Source organism: Myotis lucifugus, unplaced genomic scaffold (assembly GCF_000147115.1).
Source record: "Myotis lucifugus unplaced genomic scaffold, Myoluc2.0 scaffold_106, whole genome shotgun sequence".
In the NCBI taxonomy this organism is placed as follows: domain Eukaryota; kingdom Metazoa; phylum Chordata; class Mammalia; order Chiroptera; family Vespertilionidae; genus Myotis; species Myotis lucifugus.
Window position 1 is genome coordinate 3,484,451 of NW_005871154.1, and position 22,355 is coordinate 3,506,805.

The following is a 22,355-nucleotide window of genomic DNA, read 5'->3' on the forward strand; positions in this document are numbered from 1 at the left end:
CCCCTTCCCCTTCTCCTTACCTTTACCTTCCCCCTCCTCCTCCTCCTTCTTCTCTCTGAAGATTCTGAAACTTTTCTCCTGAATGCCATGACAGTTAAGAGATTAGCCTCCCTGTTCAATGACCTTGACCTCTGATACTTCTTTAATCGACCAAATGCATTATTTAAGGGACTCTACAGACAGTATTTTTAGAGCTTCTTTAACATCCTGTTGAGTTCATTAAATATTTCCCTGGTGTCTTCTAACTCTGGGCTAGTCAATATAAATCTGTATCCCTGCGAACACACCCTGCCTACATCTAGCCTAGCCTGTACTCAATAAGGAAAATAATTATCACCGTTTGAGCATCTAATATGTGACAGGCATTCACTCCCTCTTATTTCTAATTGTAGCAGCAATCTTGTAAGGTAGGTATTATCATCCCCATTCTCTATAGGGGTCTGTAAAGTTGTATATGCCCAAGGGCAGGTAGCTGGCAAATGGCAGAGCTGGGCTCTCATCTGTCTGAAAGAAAGAGCCACACTCCTTGCAGGTAAGGGCTGCCTGCTTTGTATGTGCCGTGCATTGCTCACTGGCCTCTTGATTTTCAAAACGATCCAGACCTTCAGAAATCCTGAGGAGTACAGGTTGTACTGTGGACTCCATTTTGCCGTTGAAAAAACTAGATTTTTAATATAAAGAGTCCCTGGGATGTGAGTATATTTGGAAACTGGGAGCCTTTATGTTACTTCATCCTCTTAACACTGATGAAAGTATTACTGGCACTGACTGGTTATGTGGCCTTGGGTAAGTTTCTTGAACTCTGTGATCCTCAATTGCCAAATCTGTGAACTTGGAAAGTCACTCCCTCCTCATAGGATAACACATGCAAAGAACTTCATCACTCCGTTGGTGCTAATTAGCTGAGAGGTGCAGGTCAAGAGTTCTGGGTGTCAGAGGCAAAAGAGGATATTCCTGAAAAGGGGGCACAGTGGTTTTGTGGGGTGCTGGCATCTGAGCTGGGTGTTAAGGAATATGTGGAATTCGGGTGTGTAGAGGCTGGCAGGGAGGGCATTCTAGACTAAAAGCAATTGTTCCCCTTGGTATCCCAGAGCCCAGCCTCGAGTCAAGCACACTGTAAATGTTCAATAAGTGCTTGGTAATGATGGTGCTTCTGTTCCCTGGAGGACAGCCTGTCCTCAGTGTCCTGTGGCCCATGCACATTCCGTCTTGACCCCAATTCAGGTCACATTCACTGAGAGGCAGTCAGAATTTTGTCTCTGGAGTTACCTACACATTACATGTAGGAGACTCTGTTGGCGGGGGCGGGGGGAGCTAACACCAGAGGAATCTACTGACTTCTCCCGCAGATATAATTCTGATCCCTAATGCGCCAACACATTAGTGATTGCCTGGGCACTCAGGAAAGGCCTGAAGTTCAGGTTCCAACCTTCCATGATAAGTGCCCATATGAGAGTTGTAGGTCACGGAGGTGAGAGATAACCTTCCTGTCTTTATTGTTTCCTGTTTCAGCTGAGCAGAGTAAGGACAGAGAAAACAGGGCAAAGGAAAGCTGGGTGAATAATGTCAACAAAGATGCTTTCCTTCCCCCAGAGCTAGCCGGTGTGGTGGAAGAGCCAGAAGAAGATGTAGGACCAGCAAGCCCAAGGTAAGATGGAGCTCATGGGGGAGCTGCTGCATGTGGGACTCGTGGCTTGGTGTGCTGTACAGGCAAAATAGCGGGCTATTCATGCAAGTGCTAGACTGGCCTCGTGGGCATGGGCAAGGGACATATCTGGTGAATTCTGGGCCCTGATGTAAGCAAGCCTGGGTATTACTGTTTCCCAGTTTGCAGAATGTCTAACAAATCTGAGTATTAAATAAAATTGAAATATCAAGTGGTGATTCCTTTCAGCACCAACAATAGCTGTTTTCTATTTTTACTAAGTAAGGATTTTTCCTCAGAGTGGAATGAAGAGGTACTCTAAAAGGAATATAGGGGAATGAGTCACTTCAGGAAAAAGATGAATTATGATCAAATTATAGTAGCCTGGTACACTGGAGAAGCGCAAGCATGGAAACCAGGCAGATGTGAATGCAAATCCTGAACATGCCCGTTATTAGCCATTTGATCCTGGGCAAGTCATTTGACCTCTCTGAGTCTCATCTCTTAACTGCAGAGAGGAATGATAATATAGAGCAGGAAAGGCTATGGTGAGAATTAGGGATAATATGTGTGGAAGGCACTCTTAATAGGTGCTCAGCAAATGCCTAGTAAGGATGTAGAGTGTCCTGATGTTTCAGTCTTGATTTTTTATGTTTTCCATACAGCAGAGGCAGGTGAGGTTTGTGGACAGTGGGTGTATAGACCACTTTATTTGGCAGGTAGGGTCAACAGAACAAAGGGATGAGAAGGTATATTGGGGAGATATGTTGTCATCTGGCCAATTAAAATGTACATTTGTACATCCTTCCTGTTAAGTAGCTGGTTGTGGGGCTACATTGCCGCAAACCTTTTGAGCCATGATGATTAAAAATCCTTAAATACCTAAAAGCTAATCATGTTATTATAGCATAGATGAATGATGGCTATTATTGATGTTTGTCCCTTGGAGGGATAGTTGTTACCCCTTGGGGGGAGGGCAGTTCCATTTTATCTTTAGCTCCTCAGTGAAAGCAGTTCACCTCAGAGTCTCCAGCTGGGATAAAGTCGATGAATTCGCTGGTGGGGCTCACTGAGTCAAGGTCCAAGGCTGAGGCACCTGGGGAATGGGGATGTTCCCAACAAAGTTTATAGGCAAGGGAGTGGGAGTCTACAATATAGGCACCCGAAGGCTTTTCAGAGTCATGAATCAGGTCATGTCACATGGGTAATGGAACACTGATTCCATTACAGTTCTCACTGTTTATCCAATTCCCTGTTGGGGAGGGCTCACTTTGTTTTCCATGGGTGGAGGCTGCACTGTTTCTCCTCTGGGATGATTTGCAATGTTTCGTGATATCTGTAGAGTTCATGTTGGCTAGAGGTTAAAACACCTTAACAGTAGCCACTTATTGATTCTATGACCTTGCACTGGAAGTGACTTACTTCTTGAGCCTTTGTTTTCTCAGCTGTAAAATGGGAATGATAATAATTTGCTACCAAGATTATTGGGAATTTAATTAGCAAGTAAATGTAGAATTCCTAACCCATAGGACATAGTAGATGCTCAAGGAATGGAAGCGTGGGCTCTCACTTACAGGTATTTCTGGAAGCTCAGAAAAGAGTGTGAAGAATACCATATACTCCTTTCCTTTTGGTGATGCCCCATTTACCAACCACCTGCAACGCCCCCACCCCCCCCCCCCAATATGGTTCAGCCTGCCTTCCTTCCTTAAGGAGAGATGAGACCTTAAAGAATGGAAACTCTGGAAGTGAGAACACAGCCATTTAGATAAACCACAGAAGCTGAGAGCAGCTCCTAACAGCCGGGTTTGATGGGAGTGGAGGGCACCACAGCGCTGATTAAGGGAAGGGGTACAAGTGCCACAGAAGGAGAAACTTTTGGAGTTTCAGAGACAAACTTAGTTCTTTGCAGTTTTATGTGGGTCAGACTTCCTGTCCTTCTCCTAGGAACTCATTTCAGCTCAAAGGGCTTGAGGGACAGAGGTACCACTGCCTGATAGCCCTAATTGTTTTCCTCATGGCCCCACGTGGGCTGGTGGATATTACTACGTCTTCCTCAATCTAAGGCGATTGAGTTTCCAAACCTGTGTCTCCATTGTTTGCCACATTCCTTGTGTGACCTTCGGGTCTTGTGAGTCTTTTGGGTCTCTTCTGTAAATCAGAACAGAGCTGCCTCACCAGGATGTTGTGAGGTTAGATGCAATGAGGTGGGGGAACCACTCAGCATTTCTCAGGAAGAAAGAAAATTGGCAATTTCCAAGTGGCCTGATAATTATGTTATTATAGCATAGATGAGGGATGGTTGGGAAAGTGAGAATAAGAGTGTTAGATGATCCCAGCTGGCATGGCTCAGTGGTTGAGCATTGACCTATGAACCTGGAGGTCATGGTTTGATTCCTTATCAGGGCATATGCCCGGGTTGTGGGCTCAATCCCCAGTGTGTGGCATGCAGGAGGCAGTCAATCAATGATTATCTCTCATCATTGATGTTTCTATTTCTCTCTTCCTCTTTGAGGTCAAAAAATATATATATATATAAAAGAATGTTAGATGAACCTGGCATGCTTTGCTCTTTGCATGGCGTGGGTGGTGATCACCCAGAACTGTAGCCTGAGCAGTTGTTTACTTCCTCCTTTCCTTGTCAGAAACCACTGCTTTACTCAGTATCAGGTTCCTGCAGCATTTCTCACCTATACTTTAACCTTTGGGAACTGGGTGTGTTAAGTGTATTTTGGGGCCCACACTTTTAGACTAAGTGAACTTCAATAGAATGACTCAATACCTGTCAATATTTTCTTAGCCAGGAGCCAGGGAGCACGAGGCAGCAGTGACTGGGTGTTGTAGTTTCTGAAGGAGGCTTTCTAATGGTCTCTGGGGCTGGGTTCCTTCTTTCTGTTGTGGGTACAGTTCTGGGGGATTCAGCCTGTGGAGAATGAAAGCACTGTGGGTACCGAGCATGTGCTCAACTCCTGGAAGCTTGGGACTCATCTTTGTTTGCACCTGCCACACAGGAAGCAGACAGGTCTGATGAACAGGGAGCAGAGAATGAGATTTCGTTTCGGGTGGCAAAGGGAGAACTCCAAACGCTCACAGTTCTGGTTCTGGTCAATGCCCTTGGCTAGACAGTGTTGGCTAGACTGTGGGCAGTGTTGGCACAAACTGTGGTAAAGAGCCAGTGTTTTTTTTTGTGCACTTTTTAAAATTATATTTCTAATTATCACAGCATGCTTTTGGTTTGTACTTATCTCATTGTGAACCAGTAAAGACAGTTCATGACTGGCACTGGTCCGTAAACCCACACCTTGATGGCACGTCTTGTCCCGCCCACCCAAGAAAAAAACCATTGTAGAACATGTACGTGATAATCTGCAGGGCTGAGCCGGGTGGGCAGGACAGAATAACAGTGTGGGGCGCTCTCCCCCTGCGGTCAGGGCCCTGCCCATAAACCAGTGTAATGTGTCCTGCCTATGGAGGTAGCCTGTTCTGGGATGAGAAGCCCCTCCTTTGTTCCTCCTGATGCAAGCTTCCCAGTTCTTTTCCTCTTCTGGTTCCTCCTCCCACCTCCTTTCCATCTCACACCCCTCAGTTGCCTGGTAGCCTCTTTTCTCCCTCGAAGCCATCTAACATGCATTCCACTCTAAGGTGTATTAGACTTTTCAATAATGTAAGCCTGTGTGGATGGGAGTTTTGAGCTGCTTTTGTGATGAGCCTATCTGTGGACAGTGCATTTGATCTTTTGTCCTTGGATGGATTGCAATCCAGTGATGTGACCATTTCATTTCTTGGAGGCCTGCCCCACAGAGTCATTTACATTGAGCTCCTAAAAGAATCTTTCTTAATCCGACAGGCTCTTGGATTTACCCAGATCAGTTGCGATAGGAATAGTTTCACTGTGACGTCAGAGTGCCTTGTGCTTGGATGAGAATACCTGGGTAGATAAATCTAGAGGTAAACTGCAGCACGAAGTGTGGTAGCACCAAAGAAGTAAAATTTTACTTAAAAAAAAAAAGACTGTCTTGAAAGACTTGGCATAGCATATTTCCCCATTTTGTTCCCTTGAGTTATCCCTGAGCCGTTTCTTCATGTGTTGATTCGTGTGTTCAGGCTTGATCGTGTGTAGCGTGTGCTGGCACAGTGCTGGGCGCTGGGATGAGATGCAGCGTTAGCTTCCAAGAAGCTCACCATCCAAAGGGAGAGGTCAACAACACACACACACACACACACACACACACACACACACACAAGGAAGAAAATGACTTTCAGGACTGCTTCTGATTCTAGTCTTCTGTTAATATTTAAGCTGGAAAATACCTCAGAAGAAGGTGTATGATGTGTGCTGTTTTTTTACCCTGTTTTAGAGAGAAAGGTTGGTTAAAGTTCAAAAGCTTTTTAAAGTTTGAAAGTTGGAGCACTTGCTGGCTGGACACAGGAGCCCATGGAGTGGCCAGGTGCCTGTGCGGGGTGAGCTAAGACTTCTGTAAAGCCCTACCGCTTCCCCACGGGTCCCTGCCACAGTACCTGACACTATTACTTTTTCCAGTTAAGTCTTCAAAGACTTGCATTAAAATGTAGACACTTTTAGGTGGGGAATCGTAATGCCAAGTTCATAGCCTAATAGTTTAATAATCCGCTTAACAAAGTAAACAGTTTTGTGTAAGTGTTCCTTCTAGTACTGTAGGGAGTTTTTCAAGGGTGCCTGAGGGAAGAAATTATAGAGCATAGGGTGTAGAACTTGGCATGCTTCACAGTTTAAAAAGCTCATCTTGTGGAATATATTGAATGAATATCTTTTATATGCCGGGCACAGTCTGCAGCCCTCCGAGAGGGATTCTAAGACCCAAAAGACACAGTATCTGCCTATAAAGAGACTATATTCTCTTATGAAAAACAAATGCATCTGTATTAGAATGTCTATTCACATGATAACAAATAGTGCCAGGCAGGGAGTGAATTCCTAATCCAAAGCACTGTAAGATTTGAGACAAGAAGACCCACCTCCAGCTGGGCTGATACTGGAGAAGTGTCACAAAGGAGGTGAGATTTCGAGTGGGCTGGGAGAGGAAAGCGAGGATTTGGGCAAAAGAGAACAGAGCACGCACTTGAGGGAGGAGCTGAGGGACAGGTTGGGTGGAGGCAGCAGAGGCAGGTGAGGTTTGCGGACAGTGGGTATATAGACCACTTTGTTTGGCAGGAAGGGTCAACAGAACCAAGGGATGAAAAGTTATATTGGGAACATCTCCATTTCCTTTTTGGGAGTTCAGACTTGGTTCCACAGGCCTTGAGGATCCAGGGAAAGGTGATGAGCAGAAGAGGGACAGGATCACCATTGTGCTTTAGACAATTGCAGCTTAGTGGTGGAATGCTGAATGGCTCAGGGGAGTGGAACTCTGGAGTCAGAGGTCAGATGTGAGGTTAATATACTTGACAGAAATAAAGGAGATGCTCATACAGGTGACAGGAAGTGACAGAAGTAAGAGTCATTCGGAAGAAAGAACGTAACTCCAATCCTCTGGCCATATACCACCGCTTTGCTAATGCAAGAAATAGGAGGTATAGCCTAGCCATTATGATGATTGTCTTTGGAGTCAGGGTCAGACACACTTGGTTCAAAAACCCAACTCTTTCACAACTAATTTTGTGACATCGAGCAAGTTACTTAACCTCTCCACGCCTCAGTTTTTTCACAAGTAAAATGAGGTGAGGGATATATACCTCATAGGGATGTTGCAAAGATCAATTGAGAATAAGATGATTACTGTAGTGATGGTTGCCCAATGAAAGACAGGCAAACATACCAATGCTGTATTCCTCAGAACTTGAGGATTACACTCTTTTTAAAATTTTTTTAAATTAAGCTAATCAAGTATCCAATACTCATCCCATTTCCCCCCCTATCCCAACTACAAGGTAACCCAGTGAATTTTGTGTGTTTCTGGTATTTTAGTGTCAGGCCATGTGTTCTGAATGCCTCATTTCTTCCTCTCTTTTGCTTTCTGAATAGCAGGACAAAGACATTTTGTTTAAAACCTAAATAATGGGCCTCATTGTAGTTTGGCAAATAACTTGGATCTCAAGAACAAAACAAAACACGGTCACCTATCTGCTGCTGCCTTGCCTGCCACTGGCTGACTCAGTTGGCTTCATTTGTTCAGTCATTCACCAGTTGTGTACCAGGCACTATACAAGGCATGACAGGGATATAAGGGTAGTCGAGATACTCTTGAGGGATCTCCCAGTTTACCATGAGAGAGAAGATACACAAGGTGAGGTTGCAGAATAGACATAAAATACATAGCTGGATAGACTTTAGTAAGGGTTTGGTTTTATCTCTGGGAAGGAGGGCACAACATGATGGTCACTCAGGGCTGGGTTTCCAGGGAGCAGAGAAAGGAGAATTAGAGGCTCTGCTTATCCTTTTTTCTTGGTGAGTGGAAAGGAGGAAGGTAGACGGAGAAGTTGGGTGTTCCATGGAGACCCTGACCATCATTTGTCTGATTATTATGTGACTGCTTTATTTCCTAAGAGAGATGATACAAAACCCTCTGAAAAACTGAACATAAGGTCCCTCACACCACTCACTGGCTTCTTACAATGACACTCAAGAGAAATTGCTTTCTAGTCCTAGCTATTGTTTGTTTGTTTTCCACTGAATGGACACTGTGAGTTCTATAAGTGACCAGATCTCTGCTTTCACGTTGGCTGCTAGAGAAGTTGATTCAAGCTTGTGCCCACCTACTGTAAGACTAGCCTCCTATAATGTGTTTTTCTATTAGCCTTGATTCTGGCTCTGTTGTAAGTTCTTATTCTTGTTCGGTTTCCTTCCCCTCGCCGCCCTCTCCCTCTCCATTCATATGATCAGATGTATGTTATATGCATCTGCCTCATCTACTGTAATTCCTTTCTGGAACAATGAGGAAGGTAACAAAAGGAAGAATGGCTTCCTCAAAATTTCAGCCTGCTCCTGGGCCTAACTCTGCACAAAAATAACAGCTGAAGTGCAGAGGGAAGGAAAGGAAACGAAGCTGCAGGAACATAGCCCATGATTTTCATGACAATAATCTTGAGCAAGGCTTTGTAGCCTTGAGGTCAATTGCTCCCCTCCCAGGCCTCCTGTTCCTTTGCTGCGTGGTGAAAAGCCAGCACCCTCGGAGGTATTTTCCATATTCTTGACTCTGTGATGTCACCAAGAGAACTGGTGGAGTTTAACAGGGCACGTGGTTTCGGCCAATAGTGACCTCACCTCTTATGCCCGCGGCAAGGCCACTGGAACAGGAAGTCTGAGCAGGTGGTTTTCCTCCCCCTCCAGAGTCACTGTGACCCTCTTTTGCCCTTCTTACTAAATAGCCAAGGGAGTGGCTGTTCAGGAGGGAGCCTGCTCAACTCATTTTTCTCCCTTCACTCCCAACTTACTCTCATCCTGGGTCTGTCCAGTCCTTCCAGCAGGGAATCATGGTCTAGAGAATTTTTCCCACTCCTCTCAGCCATCTCCAGGCTTCTCACCTCCCACCCTCTTCTGGATCTGTGTGTGTCCTTGTTCCTCTTGTATGTGAACAAGAACTCACCTGGCCAGCCTGGAGAGTTGGGCCGAAAGTTCTCAGTAAGTTGCCCAAATCCTTCAGCCTTCCTGCACAGAATCTCTTAGATCTGCTGTTCCTTCTGTTCCTTCTGAGTCACTTGTCTCACCTGCATCTTCTCTTTGGTGTTTGCTACCTGAGTTAGAATAAGCACAGCTGTTGTGGCCCTGGCCTACGGAACCAGGCCCTAAAACTCTTTGGAGCTATATTTCAGCAACGATGTTTCCTCCTTGAGATCATTTGCTCATTTTTGTCTGTATCTGATGTTAGCTCCTGACTTGGAGACAAGTTCATTTCTATACATTTAAATGGTGAACCCCTGTGCGCCTGGCACCGTGATATAAACTTCAGGACTTCCGATGGTTCTTTTGACTTGTCTCATGCTGATCTTTCATTTCTGTTCTTCCATTTCCTTTGCTTCCCTGCTTAATCATTTCTAGGCTCAACTCCCCTTCCCTTCCTGCCAGTGTGATCTTACAAACTTCCTCTCCTATCCTGTCTTAATAGCTTTTGGCTTCAGAGGCATGATTTATGCTTCCACAAAGGGTGAGGTTTTATTCTCTGCATCATTGTTTCTTTGCAGTCCCAGCGTGGCAGATCCAGCTTCCGCCATGATTGATTCGTCCCAGGAAAACTCCAGGAACTCCGCTGCCTCTTCAGCTAAGGTAGACTGAGCTCAGACTTCGGAACTCTTACTTTTGGCAGGAATGCCATTTTTCTCATTTTATCAAAGCAATGTGAAATAAAGAAGATTTTGTAGTACCTTTTTTGTACCAGATACAGATAATGTTTACTATTTAACATAGAAGTTACTCTTGCGGTGGGGAAGTTAATGAATACCATGTTATTGGTATATCATGTTGAAGACCCAAATTTCTTGCCCTAGGGAATAAAAAGTTTGAAGCTATTGGGGGCTGCTTGTTTTAAGCTTACGGAATGTGGCTTGTTAGTGCCATGTGAATTCTTATTCCTATCATAGCTTCCTGACTCTGTTAGAGGTCGGCTTGGGGGAGGGAATTGCCAATATAGACAGTAAACATTGATATTTAGTCTTATGTTAATTTAAAAATTCTGTTTACTGATACCCTTTTTTCATTATAAGTGATAATTATAATAGTGACTATAAATACTTCAAAATATCTTGATAAGTTTCTTTTAAATCCTTATAGAAAAGGTCAATTCCAATTATATTTAGTACAGATTTCTAGCACAATGAGAGTCTCCCTGGTAGAAAGAGCACTGGTGGGAACCTGCCCTTATTAGAGTTTCAGGTTTACCTTGACCGTGACCAGCTCTTTGATATATCCAGGCCTAAGTTTTCTCACTTCTGTCAAATGTGAACTATAGATTTGAATGCCTGGTTCTAGTCTAACGTTATAGAACTCTGGAATTGAGTATATTTTATGTAATAGTTTTATCTTTTTGTATGACATATATAGTAATGTTACCCTGATTAACCATGGTAAACATTTTTCAAACATGCCAGATAGGTTTTACTGGATAAAACTATCAAGTATTGGAGCTAAGAAGCATTTGCTAACACCGAGTTGCTGTTATGACATTGAAAATGAGTTTAATAAACAATGTTTTTCCCCCAGCAAAGGAAGAATCCATTTAATAGCTCCAAGTTGCCAGAAGATCACTTATCTCAACAAACCAAAAACGAGCAGTCAAGAAATGGAAGGACTGGTTTCTTTCAGACTTCAAAAGAGGGTAAATATTATTTTTATGGACTAGATATTTTTATCTGTGTTATCTGTGAGAAGGGAAATTCTCAGAGTTCCTTTAACTAAAATAACTTTTTAGACAAGGTGGAAGGTCCTGATGGTTTTCTTATTCTGCTATGCCCATTGGTTTCCTGATGGAGGGAAGGAAGCAGAAAGTTTAGAGGCTGGAGGTTCGTGCATTCCAGTCTTGGAACTGACACTGGTGTAACCTTTATGCCTCGGGTTCCCCCTCAATGAACTGGGAAATTTTTGAACCAGAGGCAGTCAGTCACTCATTGACAGCATTTATTGGACGTCTACCATATGTAGGCACAGTTCTGTTGAAAATGTAAAGTTTGCCTCAAAAGAAAAAGGCCACTTGCCAATGTCATGATCTTCTAACCTGTAATCATGAGCCCAATCCCTTAGGAGCATTAGGTCAGGTTTGTAACTTAACTAATTTAAGTCTGCCTCTTACAGAATTTACCATTTTCCCTAAGAGGAAATGCTAGACAAAGTAACTGTAAGAAAATTTCACAAACATTAAAGATTGGACAAAGGGTAGAAAATTAACAACTGAAAGTGAAGTTAGAACTTTCAGTTAGCCTGTTTTAATATTATTGTATTTTCTTTTCTTTTTTTTTAATCCTCACCCAAGGATATGTTTTCATTGATTTTTAGAGGAAGGGAGAGTCAGAGACAGAGAGAGAAAGAAAGAAATAGAGAGAGAGAAACATTGATCTGTTGCCTCAAGTACCCACCCCAACCAGGGATCAAACCCAAAACCTTTTGGTGGATGGGATGACATTCCAGCCAACTGAGCCACACCAGCCTTGGCAATATTAGTGTTTTTTCCTTTGTCCATTGGGAATACTTTACATAGCATAAAATATTATACAGAAAAAAAGTCACTGGAATACATTACCTTTTTAAACATTTGACAAAATAGATTTTTGTTCTAGGTATTGAGTTTTATTTTATTTGAGTTCATTTTTCTGGTTTTCACGTATAAATTACTGAAGTGACATCTGTGTTTTTCCTTCGCCTCCATGAGGAATTTTTTTAAATTGTTTTTTTTTTTTGTAAAAACGTTTTTATTGAGTATAAACTACCACAAAGTATGTGTGTAAATAACAGTAATCTTAAGTGTACAGTTCAATGAAGTACATGCATGCTAAAAAGGCTTTTTAATTAGGTCGGCATTTATACCACATACTTTATTGTCTTTAATATTTTAATACTTTTGCTAAATATAGATAAAGTTTCTGATAGGTATTTTAAATTATACATTACTCTCCACCAATAATGAAAAGAACCTAATGTGTTATAATTTTCAGGTGAATTATCAGGGTCCAAAGAAAAGTCATCTATCCTGGATATTTCAAGCCAAAAGTTAGAGAAACCAAAGCAGACTTTTCCAGGCCCTGAGAGTGGATCCCACATCAAACCTCCAATCCCTAAAGCCAGGAAAATGATCAACAAATCGCATGATCTAAAGCAGGACAATAACCAGTCCTTTCCTGGACAAAGGACAGACTCCCTGAAGGCCAGAGGGGCTCCGAGAGGGATCCTGAAGCGCAACTCCAGCTCCAGCAGCACGGACTCAGACACTGTTCGTTTCCACCAGAGCTTTGAACCCAAAAGCAAGATTGGGTCACCGGGCCTAACCATCCACGAGAGGATCTCCGAGAAGGAGCATTCTTTAGAAGACGAGTCCTCCTCCAGCGCACAGGAGCCACTGAAGCAAGTGAGGTTCTCTGCGGTGAAGGAGGAGCTCCCACCGAGTCCTGGGCTCATCCAAGGCCGGGAAGTGGGAGAGTTCAGTGTTTTAGAATCCAACAGGTTGAAGAATGGAACAGAAGATGCCGGGGACCAGAATGAGTTCTGGAAGGACCCTACGCCATCACAGTACAGAGAGCCTTTGCCTTTACCTCGATCAGCCTCAAGCCCAAGTGCATTGAAACACGAAACACATCAGCCAAAGACTTCTGGTCCTTTTCCAAGTAACGGGCAGCCTTCTCCCTCGGAAGTTTTACCTGCAAGGCCACAGTCCAGTGAGAATTCACCCACCATCAGTGAACACAAAGCTAAATCGTCCGAATTATCAAGGCTTGAATCGGAATTGTCCAAAAGCCCTGCTGGTAAGAGAGTTGTCACTACCAGGTTCTAAGCACTGACCAGTGGGCTTGGAACGGCAAGGCCGGCCAGCCTTGTAGAAGCTGCATTTGGCCTCCTGGCCATTCCAGCGGGGATTCAGGCAGATGCCGCTGGGGGATGGTTATACCTCTTCATGGGTTTGTAGGTTTTCCTCAACCACCTAATAATGAGAAGAACCTGGATAGCACAGTTCCTGGCCCATTATGTTTTAACCTAAAAATGTAATCATATCAATTATTTAAACAAATTACTATGTGTTGAGTTATATCAAGGTTTTTATACAGGGTGAGATTTAAAGATATGCTAATAACTTTTTAATGGAGTATATATATATTATTATTACTTACCTAGTTCAAATGTCAATTACCATTTAACCCAACTTCGATATCTCTTTTTATCACAAGAGAAACTTCAATTTCTTATCCTCAAAGGATAGGAAAGTAGACGTTGAGCACTTACTGTGGCCTGCGCAGGGCCTCTAGCCATTTGTTCTTGTCCTTTAAAAACGCCAAAGGAACTTTCTCTTCCAGCTGGTGTGAGTTGAGAGGCAATAAGAATGCTGCCTTTCCTGCCAAATAGCTAACTAGCTCTCTCTCGAAGATTCTACAACTCTCAGGGGGATGCCTCAAACTGCTTTCCCATACTTATATGATTACTTCATAATTCTTATGCTTTAAAAAACAGAAACACTAGTGAAAATCATTCTGTGTACTCTCACCCATCTTCAATAAGTCTTCATCTAACCCTGTGATTATTTCTCTCTTTTTTAAGATATATTTTTATTGATTTCAGAGAGGAAGGGAGAGGGAGAAAGAGATAGAAACATCAATGTGAGAGAGAATCATTGATCAGCTGCTTCCTGCACGCCCCACACTGGAAATCAAGCCCATAACCCGGGCATGCGCCCTTGACCGGAATCGAACCTGGGACAGTCCGCTGCTCTGTCCACTGAGCTCAACTGGGCCAGGGCTGTGGTTATTTCTTTATTGTCAGGAATACTTACAGTAACAACAGTCAGGTTTCTAACCCATCAGCTCACACTCTTCCTTATTAGTCAGTATTAAGTTAACCCCGGGTCACTTTTGCTCAGCTCTACAGTTTTCATAGTTGTTCAGAAAACTGCTTTTTAAAGGTCAAACACTGGAGATCAAGCCCATAACCCGGGCATGCGCCCTTGACCGGAATCGAACCTGGGACAGTCCGCTGCTCTGTCCACTGAGCTCAACTGGCCAGGGCTGTGGTTATTTCTTTATTGTCAGGAATACTTACAGTAACAACAGTCAATTTTCTAACCCATCGGCTCTAACTCTTCCTTATTAGTCAGTATTAAGTTAACCCCGAGTCACTTTTGTTCAGCTCTACAGTTTTCATAGTTGTTCAGAAAACTGCTTTTTAAAGGTCAAAGCATTTTCACCACCCCTACCCCTACAATCATTTGAACAGAACAGAATTTTTAAATTAAAAATTCAACAGGTGCTTCTTCAAGAAATAATCATATTAAAGGAAATTATTAAAGTTTGAGTAATTATTAGCAAATAATTGCATGACACTTACTTAATGTTTGTTCAAAAGATGAAGGATATTTCTTTGGTAATATTTTCCATTATTATAATCCATAGAAGAACTATGGTAAACCTTTTCTGTTTTTCAGACTGCACCTGCTTTCAAAGAATATCTTTGACATTTTGTATTAACTACTTATTTGTGCTTTCTGACTTTTAAATAGAAACCGACCATGAACGTTGAGGGGAAGCCATCATCAGTTTGACAGGCCTTCTGGCCTCAGAGCTTATAAACAAAGTCCTGCTTTTCTCCTGCTTACCACAAAAATATAAAGTAAAAAATGGAGCATAAAAAGAGCCAGGACCAAAAAAAAAAGTAAAATCTCTGTAAATTATAAGGGTTTGACTTTAACTCTGAGCTTCAGGAAGTAAACACCACACTCATCCTGGAGAAAACACAAAACAAAAGAATTCCTTAGAGGAAACAAAACATTACCTGGCATCCAATTTTTACAATAACTGTTCTTATTTTAAAAGTAATAAACTTTCATTGTAAAACATTTTAAAAGGAGAAACGCCCTAGGATGGACAGAGCCAGCTGCTGATAAATGGTTCAATACCTCAATAGCTAAAATATATGGGATCCAGAAATGAAGGGATAGAAGCAATATTGGCTCCTCTTACCATCACTCCCTGTAACTCACTTTATTTAAAAAACAAAGAAGAAAAAATGCACACAGAATAAAACAAATATCACCTGTGATGTCATTACCCATTATTTGAACTATTGCTAACATTTTTTTTGTAGAGCCTTTCAATAATTTTCAGGCATGAATACAATTTTTAATTATGTTTATACTGCCTGGACTTCTTTTTTCAGCAACAGTATATTACAAATATTTTTTCATCTTTGAGTAGTTTCCTGTTAAACAGACTAACAGAATTCTTATAGATTTCTCAAATAAACTTCACAATTATTACTATATTTAATAGTACAAAGTGTAGGTAAAGAAGCAAACCAATTACTGTATAAGACTTTGGTTTTTTTTAAAATATTTAACCAGAGTTGATGAATAAAATAAAAATATAATTTTATTAACTAATATGCCCTCTAGTGCATTTAAATGTAGCTGACTTCATAAAAATTCAGCTCACATAATCTTCAGGAACAAGTATTACTTAGCGTAGCATCGATAAGGAAGAGGGGAAAAGGCAGAAACACCTGAATCTTAACTAAAGAGGAAGAATGTCTGAGTTCCCTTATCTATATGTACCCTGTGCCCTGTGATTAAAGCTCAGAAAGGACTCTCTCTGCTTTTTTGATGGCTTAGAAAGAAGTTAAATATTTTTCTCTAGCCTCTTAGCCATTGGTTAGCCAACATCAGGTAGAGATCACATTCTCCATCAGTCCTCATTTTAGTTTATTTGGCTCATAAAAACTACTTCTAAGTCACAAATTATAGGAGGGGGATTGGGGATAATGAAAGAGATTCTTGAGATCATGGTCCTAAAACTCCAGCGTGTAAGACAGTGGCAGGGATAGTTATTAGTAAAGATTCCTGGGCCCCATCTTCAGAGATTCTGGTTTAATAGATCAGGAGTGTGACCCAGGAGTGCAAATATCCTCATCATTGCATTCTACTATTCTGGAGGGAACTCATTGTTTAATCTTCCTTGAAAGTTGTTTTTCCAACTCTTGAAATCTCCTAAGTCTATGTTCCTCAAGCTTGGGTATAAATCCTCCAGGGTTTATGAGTGTGCTAGTGGATAGGTGGGGTCATAAAACCAACATGGTGTATCTTTCCTGGAAGGTCAGTTTTATGCAAAGATTTGAAAGTGAGAGAAAATGAATATATAAAATGTAACATGGAGCAGAATACAAAATTTACATGAGTTTTTAAAATAAACCAAAGACTTCAAAGAAATTTTCCCACTTTGGTGTATACCCCTACTTTCAGGAGTCTACATGTCTCTTCTTTCACTGTGTTAGAGGGCATCTTTGGCAGAATATTTTAATTAGTAAGGTTTACATTATAACCCCCGCAAAAGGCTGATATAAAAAGCTAGTAGTGTGGAGCATGTAAATACATAGTGCCTTTTTTAAAGATACTGTGAGTGGTTGAATAATAATTCTTTAAGCATTCTCTTTTCTTATTTAGAAAAGCATTTCTCTATTGCATATTGCAGATGAATGGTCTCATGTTGAGCCTGAGCCTTCTCAGGTGCCAGATCGCAGCTCTAGAGACCATCAGCAAGGTAAGGCCCTAAAAGCTAAGACATTCTCACACTCTGGTCCACATGCCACTGAGATAAGGAAGACAACTGATGATTCCATATCTAAAGTCCTAGACTGGTTTAACCGAAGTTCTCATTTAGATGACAATGAGTCACCTCTCCAACATCCCCAAGGAATAGAGCCCAAAGAAAAAGCAGACTCAAAATCACAGGCTGCTGTTGCCTTGGTGACAGATGACATCAGTCTAAAAGACAATGGCTCAAAGGCTCTGCTCTCCACCAAAGTTGAATTGACACCTATGGGGTCTGATTCGATGTTCCGGGCAGAGGGACATGTGCTGCCTCCTGGAAATTGCCAAGATAGTAATGTGGATATCAATCCCAAATCTATTCATTTGTCCCAACAAGGCAAGGAAGGTCCAGGCATATCGCAGCCATTTGAAACTTACAGTCCAAACCAAGGGAGTAAAACTATGGACTGTAGCCAAGCTTCAAAAAACAGAGACGCAGGAAATGGAATACCTCACCGAACGAGTAACTATCCCTACAGTGCTCTCAGTAAATCTGATGCAGCAGACCAAGTTCCATGCAACATTAAGGATGTTGGCAGCTTCGGTGAAGAAGAGCCCAAGCTTCGTGTTTATGAAAAAGAGAGAGGAAACTCAGAGGTGAATTTTGACTCTGCAAAAATCGTCAAAGAACCAAGTTCAAAAGACAACACGAAGGCAGGAGAGAGCAAAGGAGGAGATACTTATATCCCGAAAGCTTCGGTAGAGCCAAAGAATATTGAGTTGCTCCCTGGAGCTGCCAGCAACAAGTCTCCTTGGAAGAAGCCTGAGGTCCAACTACCACAAGAAGCTGGTGAGGTTCCCGAGAAACAAGTGCAAAGAGAGAAGTACAAAAGAGTGAGTGACAGAATATCCTTTTGGGAAGGTGAGAAGGCTGCAGCCAGATTCACTCAGAAGGAACCTACATCTTCGCACAGTCAGGGACAACCTTCTGCTACAGCCTATCAGCCTGGGAGGTCCATGGACAATATATCTACAGGCCAGAATGAATATAATCAGGTCACTGCCAAAAAAGTGGTCCTAGATGAGGATGGCCAAGTAGCTCATATCTCCAGTTTTTATTCCTTAAATAAACCTGAAGAGACCAGGCCCCACATGTCAGGTCCATCCAAAAATTACCCTTCTGCTGACCAATCAGATAAAGTGCCTCTGTTTCAGAATAAGATAAATGAGCCTGTGAAAAGACTGCCAGTGGCGGACAGTGCGCATTCTGGAAGAGACATCTCTTCGCCGGTACTGCAGCATCCTTCAAATGCCGGGAGTGAAATACATGCTTCTTTGGAGAAAGACAGATCTCTAAATGCTGAATCAAATCCCAACTTTAAAGTTATGTCCCTAAAAGAAAGAATGGATGAACCCAGTACAGAACAGGTTTATAATCACTCTCAATTTGAGAATTTGAGAAAGTTTTGGGACTTAGGAGCCAACTCAAACATTCAGGATAATGTTGAGAAAAATACCACCAAAACAGGCCAAAAAGATTCTGTGCCTTTTAACAGCCAGAAACACAAAGAACCCCATGACCTCAAATCATCAAGAGAAAATGCCCATGAAATCGAGACATTTCTAAGCCCCCCAAAAGTTCCAGCAGCAGAGGAAATAGAGGGAATAAATTCAAAGTGCACACTCCAGGTATTACCTCATGAAAGCACATTTCCATTGAAACCACCCACAAAGTCCACTCATCAGTTGCCAGGAAATGAGTCATCAAAAGAAAATGTGCAAAAGAATATGGAATGGTTGGTTACGCCAGTGTTCAAGGAAGAAAAGGATTGCTCAGACCAAGAGGTTCAAGAATCCATAGTGAAAACACATGTTTTGTCTAAAGACTACAAAGACACTTTTAATGACAGCTTACAGAAGCTACTTTCAGAAGCTTCGTCACCAGCAATCCCACCTTCTGGTGAAAAAGTTCACGGAAAACAAGTGCTTGAACCAGGTGCTTCTGAAAATAGGACATGGCCTCAGAAGACAGATACTGAGGAAGCAGCCAAAGGACCTCTGGACATCGTTAATGAGCAGGTAGACAAAACAGTAGCTCCTCCGAAGGTCAAACCAAGCACTTGGGCTGCCAGTCTAGATAAACTCCTGAAGGAAGGAACTGGGACTTTACCCTCTCCCTTGCAAACTAAGTTGGAACCCATCACCCCTCGGATCAACTCTGAGCCTGGAGAGAAGAGAGTTTTTGAAAAAGGTGTAGAACGCAGTCACAACTCATCAGCCCACCAGAGAGAGATCATAGCTCCTTTTCCAGTGGGGCAAGAAACTCTCGGAAAGACAGCTCTCCCCCCGCAAGCGGAAAGTGGTGAGTACCAGCTAACCTCGGAAAACTGGTTTCAGATGGTTGCAGGAGGTTCTCACCCAGTGAACCAACCTCCCCATCTTCACAGAAAGGGTTCTTTGGGAATTGAAGCCAAATCTCCCCAAGATATGCCTTCTTCTAGTGATGCTCATCTTGCTCCCCAGAATATGGCACTTCCTCCGCAAAGAGAAGTTTCAGAGACGGTGGAAAAAGTCATTGTTCCACCCAGATCTGCCTTGAATGATGTAAATGTTGTGTTACAGAAGCTGCTTAGGGAAGCTACGTTGAGTTATCCGGTTGGGAGGGAAGTCGTTCCTGGAGAAGTAAAAGCAGAATTTCCGGAAGGAGTACAAGCAGCAGGTAGCCTCCAAAGTTCTCCTGGAGTTATCCCACCATCGGCTGCAGTGGACATTACAGTCCCAGACAGAAAGGATGCTGACTCCTTCAATGTAGCGGCTCCTGATAAAACTCATGACATTGCCTCTCATTTAGCTGCCCCAGTGACTCTATCAGAACAAATCCCTCGCTCATTTGGCTCCACTGTCGCTCAGTACAGCAAAGAGTCACCTCAGGAAGTGACAGAAATTGTGAGGGAGACAATTATTCGACCTAAATCAGAGCCCCTTGAACTCAGGGCCGGCTTAGAGAAACTGCTGAAGGAAGCAACTGAAACTCTCTCCTCAAAATCTGAAAGCAACACAGGGATGCCCTCTCCATCCAAGTTAATAGGTTGTACTGAGGTGCCCAGGCCAGCTGCTTCTGGATTCCATCCCGAGGAAATAAAAGAAACAGTACAAAAGGCTGAGGCTCCAGCAATAACTGAGAGCGCTTTTGATATTGGTTTTGAGAAACTCCTTAGAGAAACATCGGAAGCTCCTCCTTATGAGCCCCGGGTGTCAGGGAAGGAAGGAACTCCCGAGAAGGAGACCTCCGGGTCAGGGCAAGCCAGGTTTCTGGGGAGAACCCAAGAGGCCCCTGAAATGAAGCTAAAGAGTAATGTTTTCAAATCTCGAGTCAACCCACGGGATAAAGGGTTGAGAGGAGAAGCTGTGAGTGATCTGTCAATAGATGTCGGTGGTTATGAGAGTGGAGCTGAGATCCCTGGAACCCTTTCTGTGGACCATGAAATAGGGATCATTGAAACTACAAAGCCCCCAGAGCCCAGGGAGAGTGAAACTGCAGTTGCCGGGGTTCGAGAAGGGGCTTTTCAGGAGCCTGGCTGTGGAGAGGGTCCCAACACAATTAGTGTGTCCAGAAATAGGCAACCTGTTCCTCTCCTGACCAATAAGGAAAACTCTACAAAGACAAGTAAAGTCAAACTGATTCTGGAATCACCTTACAAGAGACAAGAGCAAGAGAAAGAAGGTGTCTCTGACTCTGATTTTTCAGATGGAAACATCGGTTCTAATGCGGAAAGCTGGAGAAATACCTCCAGTGAGCATTTTGACGTTTTTAACCCATTGGTTACTTAGTTGATTTATGGAATGACGATGTAAAGGATGATAGCGCTTTCTAAATTGGAATTGATTTGCCACTCCCAAAAGTGCTAAATTCTTCTTATCACTTCAGTTCTCCCTAGCCTTTCTTCATAAAAACTACATTTCCTTTTATAATCTTTAATCAAATAAATTATATACACATAGTTTTACCCACAGGGCAGTGTTTTAAAATTTTACTTTATTCTCATGAATCAACAATAAAACTTTTAAGTTTCAAAAATATTTTTAAAGAATTTGTGTGGGGGAGAAGGGGAATGTTAGAAGCTACCTCTAACATTCAAGCTAGTTTTCCTCTTGGAAGTAATTAGAATTTCTTTCGTGATTGGCAATCCAAACAGAGATCTCTACTAAGATTTGTGACAAGAAATTGCCACAGATGAGCACAAATTTCCCTTTTCGGAGCAATAGTTTCCCACAGTAGTGGCTAAATACCAGGAACCAAGTGCAAGTTGGAACTTTCTTTTCCTCAGATACTTTGTGCTGAGGGTTTTTTTGTTGCCACGCTCTCCCTCTTGTTTTCAGTTATCTTCAGCATCTTCCCGTTCTAGAGTATGACTTTGGTCAAATGACTTCCCTTGGTCCCACACAAGGGCATTGCCTGGCCTGATGAATATCTTTGGCTCCAGCCTTGGCTAAGTGGATGAAGATCTTAATCGATTGCCACATTCATCTAAGGGGAATTGTGGGTATTGGTTTCAGCCAGGCGATAAAACGTAGGGTTGTCTCAGTTTTGCTCTTCTGATCAACACAGGCGTTTTGGCCAAGAAACCCAGGAGCAAACAGGAATGAGAAGTTACCTGATTAGAGTAAATGAAGTGATAACGGATGCTCCCTAGTGGGACATGTTAGCCAAAGCTGCACATGTAACGTTGATCACCTTCCTGGTAGTTTAATAGGATTTGTCATTTTCTAGCTCCCTTCAGTCTCAGAATAAATAAGCTTTGCTGAGTGGCTGACTTGTGAGGTTTAGGCTCCTTGGCAAGTAGCCGTAGGGCCTCTTGAAAACTGACCAAAGAATCCATCTTTAGCCCTAATTCATCAAGTTGAATCTGCTTTAACAAATGTTTCTGGTAAGAGAAGGGAAGTGAAATACCAGTCTCTGAAACCAGACATGTGCAGGAGTGTAAGTCAGCATGTTAAACCTGAAGAAGACTTTTACTAAACTATCCCCAGTGAGTTTCTACGGTAAACTGATCCATAGGAGGGGGAGAGCTTATACAATTGCACTGACGTTGGAGACTGTTGCCTAGGCAATGGTCGGCAAACTGCGGCTCGCAAGCCACATGCGGCTCTTTGGCCCTTTGAGTGTGGCTCTTCCACAAAATACCACGTGCGGGCGCGCATGTACAGTGCGATTGAAACTTCGTGGCCCCTGCGCAGAAGTCGGTATTTTGTGGAAGAGCCACACTCAAGGGGCCAAAGAGCCGCATGTGGCTCGCAGGCCGCAGTTTGCCGACCACTGGCCTAGTGTGTATAGTTGTGTTTAGAGTATACCAGCATAACTGGCTGAACAGCAAAAAGCCAATCTACAAATGAAATAACAATATTAAACAATGGCCTGGACAGAGCCCAGAGAAGTTATTTTAAAATTGTAAGTGATGTAAGAGGTATAAAAAGGTATAGTTGTAGTTTTATGTTTTAAAACAAGTAGGTGGAGTAAGGTGAAA

The 22,355-nt window shown here is 42.6% G+C and overlaps 1 protein-coding gene across 6 annotated transcripts in view; it reads left to right on the forward strand.

Moving 5' to 3' along the window:
* Nucleotides 1-22,355, forward strand: part of SYTL2 (synaptotagmin like 2) — a 63,929-nt gene that overhangs the window by 11,209 nt on the left and 30,365 nt on the right. For 3 of the 6 annotated variants that reach the window (XM_023757374.1, XM_023757376.1, XM_023757375.1), the window contains exons 3-7: nt 1,513-1,648; nt 9,803-9,884; nt 10,818-10,932; nt 12,263-13,066; nt 16,772-16,840. In XM_023757374.1, coding sequence (XP_023613142.1) covers nt 1,513-1,648; nt 9,803-9,884; nt 10,818-10,932; nt 12,263-13,066; nt 16,772-16,840 — 1,206 coding nt within the window. Of the gene's footprint in view, nt 1-1,512; nt 1,649-9,802; nt 9,885-10,817; nt 10,933-12,262; nt 13,067-16,771; nt 16,841-18,234; nt 20,624-22,355 lie in introns of those variants that run through there. The other 3 variants (XM_023757377.1, XM_023757373.1, XM_023757371.1) reach the window with 3 other exon arrangements.